A 17,077-nucleotide genomic window follows, 5' to 3' on the forward strand; every position below is an offset into this window, starting at 1 on the left:
CAGCACTGACAGCGGTGTTGGAGGCCTAGCACTTCGATAGTGCACGAGAGGAGACCAGCGGGAGACCATTCGGCGTAAGTCAACGCTCTGTGAAGTCCGTTCCGCTCCGATCAGTGCTTAGCAGCAACGCTAGCGTGCTTACCGTGTGAGTGTGCAAAATGCTGTTCTGGCTCCGCCCCCGAGTGCATTGAACGGCGTGTTGACATTGCGTCCCAGCTGGACGCTTCGTCATTTCAATGCGTGGGCATAAGAAGTGTCGGAGTGCAACAAAATGTACGTGTGTGTGTGAGTATGGGAAGTGCTCATGCCGCACTACATACGCTAGTAACTGCCCAAACAAGTTGCAAGAAATATTGCTTCCGAGTTTTTCCTAATGTTTGTTCGCAATATCACTGAAGCTGTAACTTCTGGTACGTTGAAGTTTTATTTTTCATTTCCAATAGCGACGTTCAACAGGCAGATACAGGGCGCTATGCACTTCCTTGTAATCTTCTGGCGCTGAGCGCTGAACGCCACGCTCCGTGATTTCCGCGGCGCGGGTTTTGCTTCGCTCGAGAGATGACGCCATGCTACGTGGCGCCATCTCAGAATTCCAGGAATCCTAGAAATCCCAGAATTGAATTCATTCTTCTTCCAGGTAAGCAATGCTCTCTGTCTCCCTGGAGTCTTTCGCTGCCTGTCGTGCCGCCTTCAGCCGCTTTTCTTCTTGTAGGTGGGCATGCGTCCATGTGGACCAGTGCACAGTATGGCTGGTGTGGTGTGGTATGTTGTGCCGTTGCAAACATGCACTACACGCACTTTAAGATTGTGGCTAGTATCATCTCCTACCAATCTGCTTTGCCGATTACCACTTCATGCTTGCATCTACTCTCGATTACAAGAGAGAGGGAGAGAGCAATTTTTAGGGCGGTTTCCTTCAAGTTCAGTAATGTACCAACCAGCCCCCTAATCAACACGACACGAAAAAATGAAAGATCTTGCATAGAGCCATACCGATTTGCAGAAACGCACATCTTTTTAAGCTATCTCTCTTTCGTTGTTAACCGTAACTTATATATAATGGGAACGGTTTCCTGCCTCCAGCAATTGCATGGAACTCTTGAGTGCTTGTGCACTATGAAAACAAATGTGTTGTGTGGACGCGGACGTAGTTGCGCTTTGGGCTGTGCCATTAGTCTGCTTTTAGGATGAATGCGTGCATGCATTCGTGCGTGCGCATACGTGCGCGTGCATGCGTGCGGGTCCTTGTGTGGGATGTTAGCTTCTTCCGCGCTTCCCGATTTGCTCACCCGGTGAAAACAAATGAACGCGACGTCGTCTAAGGGCACCACCATCTAGTTTTATTGATATTGGAATATATAATATATAATACAAAATAAATAAAAAACAAAGAAAATACAGTTTTGATGTGCTGCTTTAAGAACACTCACTGTCATCCAGACCAAGCGCGGTGACGCAAATGAGGTTTCGCTTTAATAAGCGACACTCTAATACAAACAAAAATCCGAGGACACCTAAGCACTTATGAGTTGTGAATGAGAAAGCATTGATGTGCAACTGAACGGCGCTGAGCGGTCCTTCGAGTTTTGCGCTGCGGCTAATGTATCATAGCGGCACGTGCTGCCCGATCTAGCAAGCAGCAGCTGCTTGTGATGCCAGCGTCGCATGCCATGGACCCGGCTATGCCCAAAGGGCGACTCACGTGACTCGGCGTTGCCCCCCTCCCTCACTCAAGACCCATGGCGCGCTAGCGCCCGAGCAGGTATTCCCTCTCTCCAGCTCGGCGGAGATGTTGGCTCTGCTCAATCGAGGAGCACTCCTGCTGAGAGCGGGGGTTACGTGGCATAGCGGCGATGTCCTGTCCCCACACACAACGCCTGGCGCGCAAGTACTGCAGCAGGCGTTCCCATTCGCCCGCTCTGCTCCGTCGAGGCGCAGCTCATGAGGTGGCGTCGCAGCCAATGCGAACTCCGTCGAGGCGCGCTCACGACTTTGCGTCGCAGCCGATGACAATGCCAGTTCAGGTGCGGTATCGACAGAGGACAGGCGCCGGCGTTTTCGCTCAGTGCGCCATTTGACGCTTTCGCATCAAAATATTCATCAGTTTTGCGTGCGAAAACTACGACGTGATTATGAGACACACCGTAGTGGGGGGACTCCAAAATAGGTTTGATCGCCTGGGATTCTATAACGCTCGCCTAAATCTAAGGAAGGGCGATTTTAGATTTTGCTTCCACCGAAATGCGCCCGGCGCCGTCGGGAACGAACCCGCGGACTCGCGCTCAGCAAAGCAACGCTACAGCCACTGGGCTACCGTAGGCTACCGCGGTGGGTGATACGACAATTAAATGCGACTAGCCAAACTGCGCCGATTTTTTATGCAGCTGTTTAAAGGTAACCTCTACGACTCACGAGCGTATCTCACTCGTCAAGAAAGAGTTAGCTAAGCATAGCCAAATGAAGCCAGGCTGCGTGGACAAGTAAGCGTTTCGAAAACGTTTTGTCGGCACTGCTTTCAAGTAAGCGCACGCCGTCGCACTGCCATTTCAGTGAGACAGGCAGCAAAGGAAACTGCTGCATTCTGACTCAGCGCGAACAGAGGCGCCACAGCTGGAAATGCAGTTGTTTGCTCTTGAGTGCGTACTCGTACGGCCGGAAAACGTAGTGCGCGTGTCATTCATAACACATGTGCTACGCGTCGCGCTGGCCGTACAGTCGCGATCAATTTGAAGGTGATCGTGCGAGCGTCGACCGGCAGGCCTTCCAAGCAACATAGCGGCCGATTTCGGAACTGCGAAATTATGCTCTTCCAGCCGGCAACCATCACCCCCAAGACCAACTCGCCACATTTTTGTGTTTGTTTCCCTTTCATGGCAATGATCTGTGTGCGTCGCTTCCTAATGCACGTCTTGGCTAACAATGACGCCTCTGTGCAAAAGCTCATAACGCAATCGAAATAAATTCGCAGGTTATGCCGTGAACGGTAACGGGAGTGACGACTTTTCAGGGAACACCAAAAGAGAGAGGGGGGAGATATCTGATGTTTCCCTCTCGACCGACGCGTGATGACGTAACGTGGCGCTGCTCCTAGTTTTGGTCGTCGCTCGAGTGATCACCTTCAAATGGATCGCGACTGTACTGTTGTTCCCTCCGCGCTGTCGTGCAGCGAAAAAGGGGTCGCCTTTTTCATTCGATCTCCTTACGCACCAGCTTTACGGTCGTTGCAGCCATTGTAGAATTGTAAAAAACGTCGGCGACACTAGAACATGAACGGTGTTATTTCGACGAAAGGGCATGACCTACATATACCCTGTAGTAAATTTTAGGAATATATATTCAGCTTTTCAATATGAACTCTGAATTATCCTTCCAAAATAGCCGCACAATATTTTCACTGCTACAGCACGCACAAATTGCGAGTGCGTGGAGCAACTTCTCGTACCCCTTCAAAATGAGCGCGTTTGAAATGTTCAGTAAGATTTTCCCGAATACATTCGAGTAGCTCTGGACGTGAAAGAGGAAGGTGCCTCTGTCCTGAAGGAAGAGCACAACGTTGCTGCTTGTGGGCGGAGGAAATAATTAAGCGACGGAAAAACAGCTAATGTGTCAAATCTCTGAGGGGACGTAGAATGCAAAGACCTAAATATATTGTCCGACGTACTTGCGCGATCTGCAATCTTTGTGGTAGCTCGGTGCCTACGCCATACTGCTGCTGAGCGTGAGGTCGCGGGTTCGAGTCGCAGCCATGGCTGTCGCATTCCGATAGAGGCGAAATGCATCCCTATGCGGCAACCCTCATAACCCAGTGCGCAGTTTCTGAATACTAAAACCTGCAATTTTCCATCTATCCTCGTGATTAGAAACAAGGCAACTAAAACCGGAATATAGTCGAATTCACACGGCTCATCGATGTCACAGGATTTCTGAGGCGCCGAGGGTCACCAGGCAATGCATGGCGTTCGAGATTGCTAGCCGGAACCCCGCCATACAGTCGTCCCAGCGCATATTTACGTCTGTCGCCTGGTCTAGTTATCCTTCACACCAGCTGCCGAACAGACCAGGTACGACGCACATGTGGCATAAACGAGCGCGGTGCGCCGCAGACTTACTTGATTTATAGGTTAAAGCGCTCTCGAAACTTCACGCCTCTCCTTTCTCCCCTACCCCAAAAATCCGCCGGTCGTAAGCGTCATTAATGAACGCGCGACCCATTATTGGTACAATCCCTCTCTGCTCCTGAAACACACACACAGACACGCCTATACACACATCTGCACGCTTAGAGGCGGATTCGCTTTTGCGGGATGCTCACCTCTTTCAGGTTGGGCCACCGGTCAGGAGTCACGTGAGCATGCAGATCGATCTTGGGTGTCGAAGCTGTTGAAGGCGCACTCATGGCGGTGGCTTGTTCGTTAGTGCGCACGCTTCGTAGTTTCAGTTCCGCTCTCGGTTAGACCGTATTATCCTACACGGCGTCCGTCCGCACCGTAGACCCGGGCCGCGCTGTCAGCTTGCGGACGACGGATAAGCAAAAACTTCGTTGTTTCTCCGCTTATAGAGACAAGGCTGCTGATAGCGCGAGGGTGGGCTGTCGGCCGCTCGTACTCGTGCCTTTACGGCATGTCCGACGTGCTCCACATTTCCGCTCTGTCTTTCCCCATGCTCGTTCTCGTGTATTGCGGCAGAGGCACTGTCGTAAAACGAAAAGACGAGCTCTCGAAGGAAATTGAAGGGCGGCGGGTGGTTATCTGCCAGCCAGTGCAGAGGGTCAATCTTTGATGAAGTACCGTCGGATTTGGACCCGATTTCCGAGATTCATGATATTGTGCGCCAGTTTCCGTCCATTCTTAGCACTGGCACAATGATGCGAAAGTGGGAATAAGTTCATTGCGATTTTCGAGCCTTATCAGGTGGGCCTTCAACTACCAGTGAGTAGAGAAAACCGAAAAATGAGTATGCCATCCGAACGCTCTCTATACATGTAAATGCTTGCAGAGGGAAAATCTTAGGTATAGTTGTACAACAATTTTCTTGCGATACCGCTAGAGTTCTAGTAAAGCATTTACCATAGATATTCAGTTAGTCTGAAAATTATGAACGAGACCAGTATTACCAGAATATTAAACTACAGCTTTCTGGTTGACCTCCTGGCTCGGAATTATTTTACTACACTTTTTGGAAAGAAAATGATCGACGCTTGCGCAGATTTATATGCTTTGTATCCTGAACGACACTGTCGCTCCATCCTCGGTCGCTCCGCGAAGCTTCTCCAGGCACCGGGAAAAATTCATAAGAATAATTTGAATACTTGCGAATCTTGGGCTCAACATAAAGTTGCACTGAGATTGTAGCTCGCACAGGCGCACCCAATCGCTGCACTGCTACTGGGCGTACTAGGAATGCTGCTGAACTCCGGGCCGACCTGCACACTTCACTGATGAAAGCAAAGACTGCGCTGCGCACGTGAGCTCACGGCGGCTGTGAACGCGACACTGTGATGGCGGACTCCGAAGCATCGAGTACTGACGGCGCGGAGGCACAGGTGTTCGGAAACGAGCTTTCCGCTTTGCATTGGTGGGGAAGCTCGACTTTCACGCGTCCCCTGATAGTGCTTTCCCCGCATGGCTCCCGTCTCCTGTAACCCGGCTTCGCCGCGTAGCTTGGCGCCGGTGGCTGTTGGTGTGGTTGCAGAATAGTACCGGAGGTGGCGCGAGTGCTTCCTCGCTAACGCCACCTGACGGCGCGGTTACGCAGGCACAAGAGGGAGTAGTCTGTTGCTCTTGAGCTTGGGATTGACGAGCGGCACGGCACCTATGTTTCGCGCGTGCGCCGATCCGCTTCGCCGGATCTTTCGGGGAAAGGCTTTGGCGTAGGAAACCGAAATGGACGAACACGATCGTTCACCATTCGCATGAACGTACACGACGGCTGCCGTACGCCGACCGTTGGTATCTAGCACAGGGGCGAACATATTTGCTGGCTATCCGATCGCGGTGAGTCGGACTTCCTCGATTTGTCGCGCGCCCATCGGCATGTTCCATCGGTAATAATTCGGCTGGCTATATACTGGCGCATAAAAGGCGCAATAAATGCCCTTGGGATTGTCTGCACTGCTGTGTCGTCGTTCCTTTGTCCCGAGAGCACGTGTGAGACCCCACAATTTTGACGTCCAAACCAAACAGCGCTACAATGTTCTCAGGCTTGGAAAGTAGAAGCAGGGTTTCCTGATATCCTTTCCACCGGGTTGCTTTTCTGCGTCTATGACCGGCCGAATCGCAATTAGAATTGTTATAACTCAGCTTTCACGTGCAGGCAAAGGGACGCGCTCGCCAGCCAGGACGCGCTCGCCAGCTCGCCAGCTCACTCATTCACGCGCCAGGCTGAATGAGTGAGCCTTGCAGTTTTTCGGTGAGCTATCCATATAAGCGTTGTACAAATTTCAGCCGGTCTTCTTTTCAAACGAAAGCAGTTAGGATTGCAGGAGTTCCGAAACTAAGAGTTCGTCTAAGCAAACTTTTCTAAAACCTTTTGATACCAGTGCTGTCGTTTCAGTCTCCCACTTTTACGCAGTAGACGAAATCTGACTGCTGAGACATTCACCAGGTGTGCTTTTTAGAGTGGCAGGGGAATGTGTCCTGGTGGCTCCTTCGCCACTTGACTCTTGCCCTCTAATTTCTGACACCTTGCGTACACTCACGTCTGTGACATCCACCACGGTGGATTAGACGTTATTCTGTTGCGCTGCTAAGCACGTGGTCACGAGATCAAATCGCGGCCGCGTCAACCGCATTTCGATGTGGGCGAGATACAAAAAGCGCCTGTGTCCCGTGCACTGGGGGAACGTTAATGAACCCCTGGCGGTCAAAATTAATCCGGAGTTCCCAACTACGGCGTGCCTCATAATGAAATCGTGGTTTTGGCTGGTAAAGCCCCAGAATCCATTTATTCGCGTCTGTTACATCCTTTGTGTGCCATTTTCTGCTTGTAGTTATTGTTAGTTTTCCTCTGGGTTGACGTTTCCTTTCGCTGAAATTTTTCTTACACGTGGCTGTCACGCAGTCCTAACTCGTGGTTTGCCTCAACGACACCTCGAACGGCTGCGCTCATACTTTCTTGTATATTACGCTGTGCATGCTACCAAACCTTAAAGAGTGATAACGACACATAAGCTAAAAAATTGTCGCGCTTTGTAGTTATTGCGCTTTTTATAGAAGAAAATGTCAGTTGTACTCCAAGGACTTCTGTAGATGCTCAAATTCATGTTCCTAGCCGGAGAAGCGTGTCGTAGCCTGTCCCATCAGGAAAAAAAGAACGACAGTCTACTTCCCGTGGCCTCCACGCCAGACATAGTTAAATTTGTGATACGATTTGTGGGTAATGGACGACATTTAGAAAAAGCGCCACCCATGCTGCCAAGGGCAGCATAGGAACTCTGAGGGTCAGTATCGGTTTTGGGGGCCATGCGCTGGCGGCCTTGGACTTCGAGATTGCACACGCTGGAAGGTTTTGTTCCGGCCATTCCGTCCGGCTTGCTCCCCAGCACAAAAATAAAATGCGGTACACGCACCCTGTTGGCACGACATGGCGCGTTTCGCCGAGTGCTCTGGCTGCTGCGGAATCTGCCGCAGAAGGGGACCACGCGAGCTCTTAACATGCGCATTGCTTCTCTTTTCACGTCTTGTGGGTGAATTTTACTTGATATATCCCTGGCAATTTCACAGCTCTGCCTTGTGCTCTACCTCAAACATTTTGCCATCTTAACCCTCCATATTTTACTGTACGTTTTTATATCTTTATTCGACAAGTCACTATTCACCAAGGCTCTGGCTCTAAAGGAAGACAACTGCATGTTTGTGTGGACGGGCAAATAGCTAATAAATGCCAGGAAAACTACCGATAGCCAAGTCTACCTCATTGTCAGCGAATCCGACCTCTCTTTTATGACCGAGAAACGATTCTATTGCGACTGTAATTATGTGGACACCCCAGGTGCATTACTACTGTAGGCGTCGCCGTCGCCATGATGTTCTGTATAATATACAAGCACGATGGCGCCGTCGCCGCGCGACCTACGCCGTATGTGCGAGTGAAAGCGTGCGAGGGTAGCCGACGATTGCGGGTTAATCTCGCCCGCGCGAAACGGAAGAAAGCGGGGAGGAAGCGCCACCTCTCGCGCGAGGCACCCAACGTTGAGAGCCACCGGGGGGAAGGGGGCATGTGGGCGGGCGTTCTACTCCGTCTACAACTGCGTATGTGGCGGCTGCGCGCCGTCGCGCGGCAGTACCAGGGGTAGCACACTCTCAAGTTCAACAAATGGCCACAGAGGGCGAAAAAATCGACGGCGCGCCGCTGCTAACAAAACCAGCGTAGTAGAATCACTTCGGGATGCTAACGTTAGTTCCAACATTTCCCGGTGGAGGCGTCGTAATAAGCGCAATTTTATCTTACAAACTTTCTCTTACAATTACCGAAGCATTTTTTACATAAAAAACAGGACAAAATTATCATTGCTAATTAGATATTGTACTCTTTGTTAGTAAGTTTATTGTTTATTCGTCATTATAAACGCAAATAGCGTTCAGCATCATCGATCTTTCACGTGACCTCTGGCCTGGATTTAAAAATTTTAACCGGTATTTTCGGGTGCACGGCGGCACGGATGTTTCTAAAACTGTTTCTTGCGCTTTGATGTCTCGCGTTATTTAACTTGCGGTGAAGTTACATGTTTGCAAGCGGACATGTAAGCCTGGAAGTTGGGTTTCGGTCGTGAGCCATTCGGAACAAGTCTGCATCGAAACGGGAGCTGGATTTTGCTGCGGCTGACAACGGCAATAACGGTGAGTCGTTTAACACTGCTGCTTGAATCGTTATATAATATCCGTCTCATTACCTTCCAGGCGGGCACAAGTTAACGAACTAGATCCTGCATTACATATGGGCAGTCGGGATCTCAGTTGCTGTTTCCTAAATAAACCGTTACTTGCGAGGCTGTCATTTACACACACAACCAGGAAAGAAAGAGCGATATCGGAACGCGCGTCTCATTTTTCATCTTATTGTAGCCGTGGTCGTAGGTGACTGAGTAGCCTTATCAATATACATATTAAACTTTTCTTTTGAGTCCGCCGGCAACGTCTTTCGTCCACAAAACCGAATAATCATTTGGTAAAATGAAGTGAAAGTACAGAATTTAATGTATTAAACAGTTGCAAGCATGATAATTCACCCATATTTCGCACTTGTTCGTTCCAAATGTTCTTGCTGTTCAGCTTGGTTTACCGTAGGGCATTTATTTTTGCAGTAGTGAAGCGGTGCATCATGTTCGTGCAGAAAAATAATGCATCAGTTCTAATAGCTTCATGGAGTTCATCTATTTGCTTGTGGAACCAGCAGTGTGATCTCTTCTAGTGTATAAATGAACGCACAAATGTTCTCCTTTGTGATCTTAATAATACTTAAGCTGTTGACATGCATTGTAGTTAGGCAGACATCAATTTTATGGACAATAGCAATATTTATTTAACATGCTGCTTAAGCACCCTAGAACAGACAGTGCACATTTGCATGTGTTCTGTAGTCGCAAATCATAACATATATGTCACACCTTTATGCATTTCATATTGCAAAACTTTGCTTTTTCAATTTCTGATTCAGTCAAAATTTCTGTTCCAGATATGCAGTAAAGAGGACGGCACCAGTATAAAGCAACACACTCCACGCACTAAACAGAAGCTGCTGCCTGCTACAACAAGGTCATTGTGTGGACGTTGGCTACTACTACAAGGTAAAGAACACATGGTTTAGAAATAAATATGTTTGATATATGCTGTATTGGCTTGCTGTTTGCAGCAGATATGAATGTTTGTTCATATTTATGGTTCAGTATAATTGGTTCGAACATAAAAGAAAACACACATAAGTTTGGCTAATCTGTGCTGTATCTCATATGGCACCGTTCTGCCCCAACAGAGTCTACGCCAAGCACATCTTGGTCATCACAGGAGCTCCTATCTGCGCCAACAGGAAGGGGCTGGAGCCGAATTTGCAAGGCTTTTACACCAAGAACAAAGAAGCGCATGCAGAAGAATATGGATGGGATATCAAGTCTGCAGAGGACTGTGTCAAGACTGAAAAGAGCTTCAGCCACCATTCCACCAGCACGGACATTTGGCTGAGCCATCCAGGTAACTGAAAAGGGACTTACTAGAAATTCTTCGTCTTCAGATGCACCTGCAACATCTGACCAAGCACGGACGACGCTGGCCAAAAGATCGAGTTCCGTCAGTTTGCCCTTAATCAGCTTCCTAGCCATGTCAATTCCGTTTGTGCCAAGTGCAATTTTTCTTCTATAAACGCAAGCTTTCTCATTGCCCATTTTTGTTAGAGATCATTCATCCTCATCCAAGCATAAAGGTCAACCGATTCTTCGCTGATACTTAATACCAGTCACTGTCTAGTAGCCTAACATATCTGTAGCAGTATCTTCTAGTGTATGTTGTCATGCGCAATTCCTCTCCTGAAATAGCTGATGCAGCATTGGCATGTGTCTTGCATTAACCTATGCACATGTGCTGTGCACCATTTTACTTTTCTTGATGTTCTTAACCTTCAATGCTTGCAGAGCAGAGTGGCTTCTCTCTTGAATGCAAGCGTTCTCGTTTTCCATATTCCTAGTCTCGTTGGTGATTGCTCCTCTTCCTTCATAGCCTGGGTCTTTGTGCAAGCTACACTGAAGTGCTTGATTGGAGAATCTGGTTTTGCTGTACACTCGGTTGTGGTAACTGTGTTACGTTCCTCGCATGTGGGGGCCTGGTCACTTGCATTGGTAAGCAGTCCTTCGAGGTAAGCATTTGCTCCTGCAGTCCGCAAAGCGACATAGATTCCCAGTATACACACACCGTAACTGGTGCGCCCCGTTCGTTTTGGCCTGCTGCAGCCATGGGCAAATTGTGCTTGTCGCGTACCTCGGCCATGATTTGCTCAAAACGGAGACCAGCATATGTGCTTACATGGTTCGAAGTGTATGAAGTTGATAGCCGTATGGGTGGAAAGGCCCGCAAGAATGGCTGCCGAAGGTGATGCCCACAAAAGCGACTTGTCCACATTGCGACAAAGTGGGACACAAAGTGTGAGCCACACATAGCAGCCCTCGAAAGAAAATAAATGTGCAGGTTGGAAAGGAGTTAACGCTAAAATACCGGGTAGTCCATGTCGCTGTGTTGGTTGCGGCAGCAGATGCCTGCGTCACCTGATTGCTTCGCAATGGAAGTTGCTCATCTTCAACGGCAACTGTTGGTTCAAACAGGTGCGAGGCTCTGTCCAATCTGTTTGTACCGCTGGTTGTCGCTCGTTACCAGACCACCACATGCGACAAAGGCAAGCATTATGCCTGTAAGATGGTTTGTAGCCAATGTATAATGTATTGTCTGAACCTCATGCGGTGACTGATTGCTGTTTAATTTTGCTGTTATGTCACATGGTTACGGTCGCAGTGTTATGTTTTTTTTTTTCAAATATTGCGGCCTGGTCGGTTGCACTGGGAAGCAGTCTCTCGAAGTAAGCATTTGCTCCTGCAGTCTGCACAGCGACACAGACTCCCAATTTACACATACCGTGATTCGTGCTCCCCGTTCGCCCTTTCCTGCTGCAACAATGGGTAAATTGTGCCTCTGGCCTTTCTCGGCCGCGATTAGGCATGAACGGAGACCTGCATACGTGCTTACTTGGTCGGACGTGTATGAAGTTGGGTGGAAAGGCCCGCAAAAGTGGCTGATGAAGGTGGTGCCCACGAAAGCGACTTGTCCATATTGAGACAATGTGGGACACCAAGTGTGAGCCATGCATTAGCGGCCTCAAAAAGAAAAGAAACATGCAGGTTGGAAAGGAGTCAATGCTAAAATGATGGGTAGTCCATGTCGCTGTGTAGGCTGCGGCAGCAGATGCCTGCGTCACCCGATTGCTTCGCACTGCAAGTTGCTCATCTTTAACAGCGACTGTCGCTGCAAACAGGTGGGACACTGTCCAATCTGTTTCTGCTGCTGGTTGTCGCTCGTTACTAGACCACCACGTGCGACGAAGGCAAGCATTACGCCTGTAGGTAGGCGGCTGAATGTACCGTAAGACACCCGTGTATGTGAATGCTCACTGTTGCCATATGGTTCGTAGCCAATGTATAATGTGTTGTCTGAACCTTATGTGCTGATTGATTGCTGTTATGTCACTTGGGTACGGTCGCAGTGTTATGTTTTTAGAATATTGCGGCCTGGTCGGTTGCACTGGGAAGCAGTCTCTCGAAGTAAGCATTCCCTCCTGCAGCCTGCGCAGCAACATAGACTCCCAATTTTCATGCACCGTGATTCGTGCTCCCCGTTCGCCCTTTCCTGCTGCAGCAATGGGCAAATCGTGCCTCTGGCCTTTTTCGGCCGCGATTAGGCATAAACGGAGACCAGCATAGGTGCTTACATAGTTCGATGCGTATGAAGTTGATAGCCAGATGGTTGGAAAGGCCCGCAATAGCAGCTGATGAAGGCGATGCCCACGAAAGCGACTTGTCCATATTGAGACAATGTGAGACACCAAGTGTGAGCCACACATTGGCGGCCCCCGAAAGGAGTGAACGGCTAAAATCCGGGGTAGCCCATGTCGCTGTTTAGGCTGCGGCAGCAGATGCCTGCGTCACCCGATTGTTTCGCAATGCAATTTGGGCATTTTTCACGGCGAATGTCGCCGCAAACAGGTGGCACACTCTGTCCAATATGTTTCCGCTGCTGGTTGTTGCTCGTTAACCTGGCCACCACGTGCGACGACGACGGTGAGCCGTTTACGAACTCGCGTCAATCATTCCAGCGTATCTCGACATGCAAATTTTATTTCTGCTATTGCACGAGAATGTACACTGCTTGTCTTCTGCTAATAAAGTCGCGCGTTCTGTTCACTCACTTGTGTCTTCTTTGTATGGGCGTCAGTAGAGGCTCTTGGCAATTAGAACGCACCAGCTACGCGGCAGCGAAGGCATTGAGGCCTGCCGCATAGCCTGCAGGGCGAGCACGGCGCGTACCAGCGTACGCGACCGGCAAAAAACGGCCATATTGGATTTTGCTCTAAAAGAAAAAAAAAATTTGCACTTCCGCTTCCGGATTGAGCAACGTCATCTGGCGTCCACCTAAGTAAGTTCCATACGCTGCCGCTGCTTACTTTCGAACCACTGCGGAAGGTACAGTTTCCCTTCTCTAAGTTGGTTCTTTATTCTATGGCAGTACCTTGAGAGCGATCTACGCTGGGGGCACAATCAAGTTGCGTCGACGGCTCGTAGCATTGCGCGTGCGGTGTGTTCTCGGCGCTAAGTTCAACGTTACTAGACTAGCTTCAGTTGTAAAACTCCCCGCCCGCGCTCTTACAGCAGCTGTCGCCACTTCTGTGACAGCCGCCAGATGGCAACGCTGTTCCATCGGGCTCCACTGCAGACGCCTCGTCACAGCCGTGAGCTCGTGCGGACGGACAGTTTGCGCGTGTTTCACGCTCGCTGGCGTTCTCCCGTGTCCGAATTAATACCACGAGCAAGCGGTATCCACATACAGCAATAAGATTTATCGCGCCAGTTCGTTAATACTGAAAGAAGGGTAAACTGCACGAAAGGAAGAAACGCATACAGCGAAGCGCAGAAGCTGCGTTTCTAAATGTCGTGTGTTTCTTCCTGTCGTCTTAGCGTTTCGCGCAGTTTAGGCTCACGAGCATGAATATCTGGCCAAAGTGCGTGATTGTAGGATGATCTTCATCCCCACCGAAGCTTTTCACCACGCCAAAGAAGCGCTACAAAAAGAAAGATGAGGTCGGTCTTTCTACACACAAGCCACAAAAAAAAAAAAAAAAAAAAAAAAAAAAAATAGAGAGAGAGAAAGAAGTCGGATTCTTCATTCCGTGAAGATGCTTAATCAGCGAAGCTGAAATGTGTGGCCCCTGTGTTTATCACTGGGTTAATCCCGAGAGTTCATGAAAGTATTTCTCAGTTATGAGGTTACACACACAATCGGCTACGACGGAGAGAACGACGTCACTGACGGTATGCCCGCAGTCCGCAGTTGTCGCTTGCGTTCGATGTCTCGAGTTTGCTCGGCGGCGTGGTTAGCAGCCTTCGCCTGCGATTTGCCGCTTGTGATTCTTCGAAATTAAATTTCTTCAAAATTAAATCTTTCCGTTACGTAAGACCAGCTGTGGAAGACGACGACGAACGCGGGAGCCGTGGCACGAGCGCGTGCCGTTGATTTCGCAGAGAGTTCCCGGTCGGCACGAGGAATCGCTCTGTCTTACGCCGAGCGAAGCGTCGCATTGCTGGGAGCACAGAAAAAGTGGTGCGCCGAACTGTCGACATCGTTCCGATAGCGGCCTATGCAGCCAGGTACGCAGCACGTTGGCATCGTCTGCTGATATTCTTAAGAAACTCGGGGAAGGCTACAGTTCCACGGATGACATGCTTGCTGAAATTCGCTGTCAACAACAAACCACGGATGAGGTTTGTTGTTGACACCAACGCTGCACCGCGTGCTTAGTCCGGCCCGCCCGCGTAGCCGGCTAGTGAGGAAGTGAAGCCGGGCGCGACTGCAGCACCACGAAGGCGCGGGCGGGTGACGGTTCCGCGCAACGGCGCCGAGTTTTAAAACTGAAGCTAGTCTAGTAACATTGGCTCAGTTAGCGTTGAAGTGATGGACAGCACGAAGGCGACTTCACTCGCTGCTGCTGCCGCGCTTCCTCACGCCAGCGTTTTGCCGGCGAGTGTCCGCGGTCATCGTGGGTGATGCGCTCACGCCTGCTGTGCGCGAGTGTTTACATGTCGATACGGCCGATAAAAGTATACTGTCCTTACTTCGCATGGCTTTCTGCTTATTTGCTATCGCAATCGATGTTTCGCCTTTCGGTTGATACTGTGACTTTTTTCTTCGTTTATTATTGCTTGAATAAGTACGTCAGTGTACCTAGCTACTAGTGATTTAGAACAATTTGCTCCTACGAGTTCATGCTCGCTTGTTAATTTCAATGTGTGTAGTATGCGGAAACATTTGATGATATGAAAAATCTTCTCTCTGCGATCACGAAATTATTTTCCGTCATTTGTGTCACGGCAACTTGGCTATTTGACGATGACAAAGATCTAATCTGCTTCCTCAATTATAGATCAAAATACACACACAGACACTCAAGTATTCATGACGGAGCAGCCCTCTATGATTTGGCAAGTTTAGCTTTCAAACGATGACAGGATCTGACACTAAACTTAACAATAAAACCGCTCGGGCAGAATTCGATCACTCGTTTCTTGTCAATGACATCAAGAATTTTATTTTGGGTTCCATTTATGGTTCACTTTTCTCTTCCATAACAATTTTCGTAGTGCCTTATATAATGTATTAGAATAATTATCATCTGAACGCAAGAACCTGTTCATTATGTGTGAAATTAACGTAAATTTGATTGACACAACACCCTTTAACTGGATGATACATTCCAGTTGTTATCATAGTTTAGGGCATGAATGCCTATTTACTCAATCAACGCGTTACTCTCCCGATGGTGGAAGTTCATTGACTGATCACGCATTATCTAACCTTTTAATCCCGCCCGGAGCAGGCGTTCTTATTCTATTATATTCCTTTTTTCCCGCACCGTATTCTACTACAAACTCGTTGATAAAGAAACAAAAATTCGAAGCCGTAACAAAGGCAACCTGGCTGAGTGTAAAGGAAACTAACGACCATCGAAAAGCTTTCTCACGCTTTTTGCTTATACATTTACAAAGCTTCTGTTTCTATTCCGAACAATATAAATAAGAAGAACAAGATAAGAATAATAAGAATAACATAAGATAAAATTCAAGATACTAGTGTCACCGCAAAACACGTAGCATACGTATAGATTGCTCAAAGCAATGCGAAGACGCGAGAATCTTTACAAGATAACGGAAAAACAACGCTTTATTGTTAGACTGATAGCACGGCAGAATAAATACTGCAATTATATCTTCGCACAGCCGAAAAGAGCGAAAAAAAAAACTGCTTTGAATAGAAAATATTGGAGCGTTGGAACAACTGTGATAAAAAAATGTAAAATAGTAACTAGAACAAACCAAAGTGGCACTGAATATTCAAACGCTCATAACAATGCAGACGTCCTAAGCGAGTTCTTTTCTCCGAACAACTTGGCTTCACAAGCTTTTCGACAACCAACTGACACGCCTCCCACATTCCTTTTACATGTTTCTTACTACTCCCGGTGAAGCAACCTCTGTAATTAATAATCTAAAAATCACAAGTACAGGTCTCGACGATATTAGGCCATGCCATATAAAATTAATGGCTTATCCGATATCTAATGTTTTTGCGGATATCGTAAATTTAATATTCGAAACGGGCATGTTTCCTGGTAAAATGAAGCGTGCCAGATACCGCAGTTTTTAAAAAGGATATCGTTCATTTTTAACGAACTACCGACCCACCTATGTGCTGCCATTCCTCAGTAAAATAATAGATGACCTAACTCAGAAACGTCTAACAAGATATCTAAACAAATTTAATATGCTTACGCGCTTCGGCTTTCAATCAGGATTTGCTGCTGATATCGCTCTGATATTTCTCACAGATTATCTAAACAAAGCTATTGATGATGAAAGCTGTACCGGCTGTATGTTTTTTTAACCAAACTAAAGCCTTTGACACTATAAATCACCAGATACTCTTTCAAAAACTAGAAGCAATGTGAATATCTGACCATGCCTTTCTACTAATCCGCAGTTACCTCCATATAGGAAACCAAGTTGTCAGCGCTCGTGGTGCTCACGCAAAGAAAAAAAAAAGAAGAAAAATAATAATATAGGGGTACCACAAGGGTACATTTTGGATCCGCTTTTGCCTTTAATTTATATTAGCGGTCTACCTAATTTCATCACGCATTGTTATTGCTGTATGCTGACGATACTACAATAATTAGTGCTGATAAACGCATGAATTGCTCAATAGATAAACTTAGTGCTGACCTTCTGAACGTATTACACTGGTGTAAATTCAACAGATTAGAATTTACGCAAGCT

The 17,077-nt window shown here is 48.0% G+C and overlaps 1 protein-coding gene across 2 annotated transcripts in view; it reads right to left on the bottom strand.

Moving 5' to 3' along the window:
* LOC142573081 (2-amino-3-carboxymuconate-6-semialdehyde decarboxylase-like) overlaps window positions 1-4,955 on the bottom strand; it is a 106,587-nt gene extending 101,632 nt beyond the window's left edge. Inside the window, exon 1 of one of the 2 annotated variants that reach the window (XM_075682595.1) lies at window positions 4,313-4,955. Coding sequence is in view for 1 of the 2 variants with exons in the window: in XM_075682594.1 (XP_075538709.1) it covers window positions 4,313-4,396 (84 nt within the window). In the remaining variant the exon portion in view is untranslated. The remainder of the gene's footprint in view (window positions 1-4,312) is intronic. The other variant, XM_075682594.1, reaches the window with a different exon arrangement.
* Between the last annotated feature and the right edge of the window lie 12,122 nt (window positions 4,956-17,077).

The sequence above is a fragment of the Dermacentor variabilis genome, chromosome 2 (assembly GCF_050947875.1).
Source record: "Dermacentor variabilis isolate Ectoservices chromosome 2, ASM5094787v1, whole genome shotgun sequence".
Lineage (NCBI taxonomy): Eukaryota > Metazoa > Arthropoda > Arachnida > Ixodida > Ixodidae > Dermacentor > Dermacentor variabilis.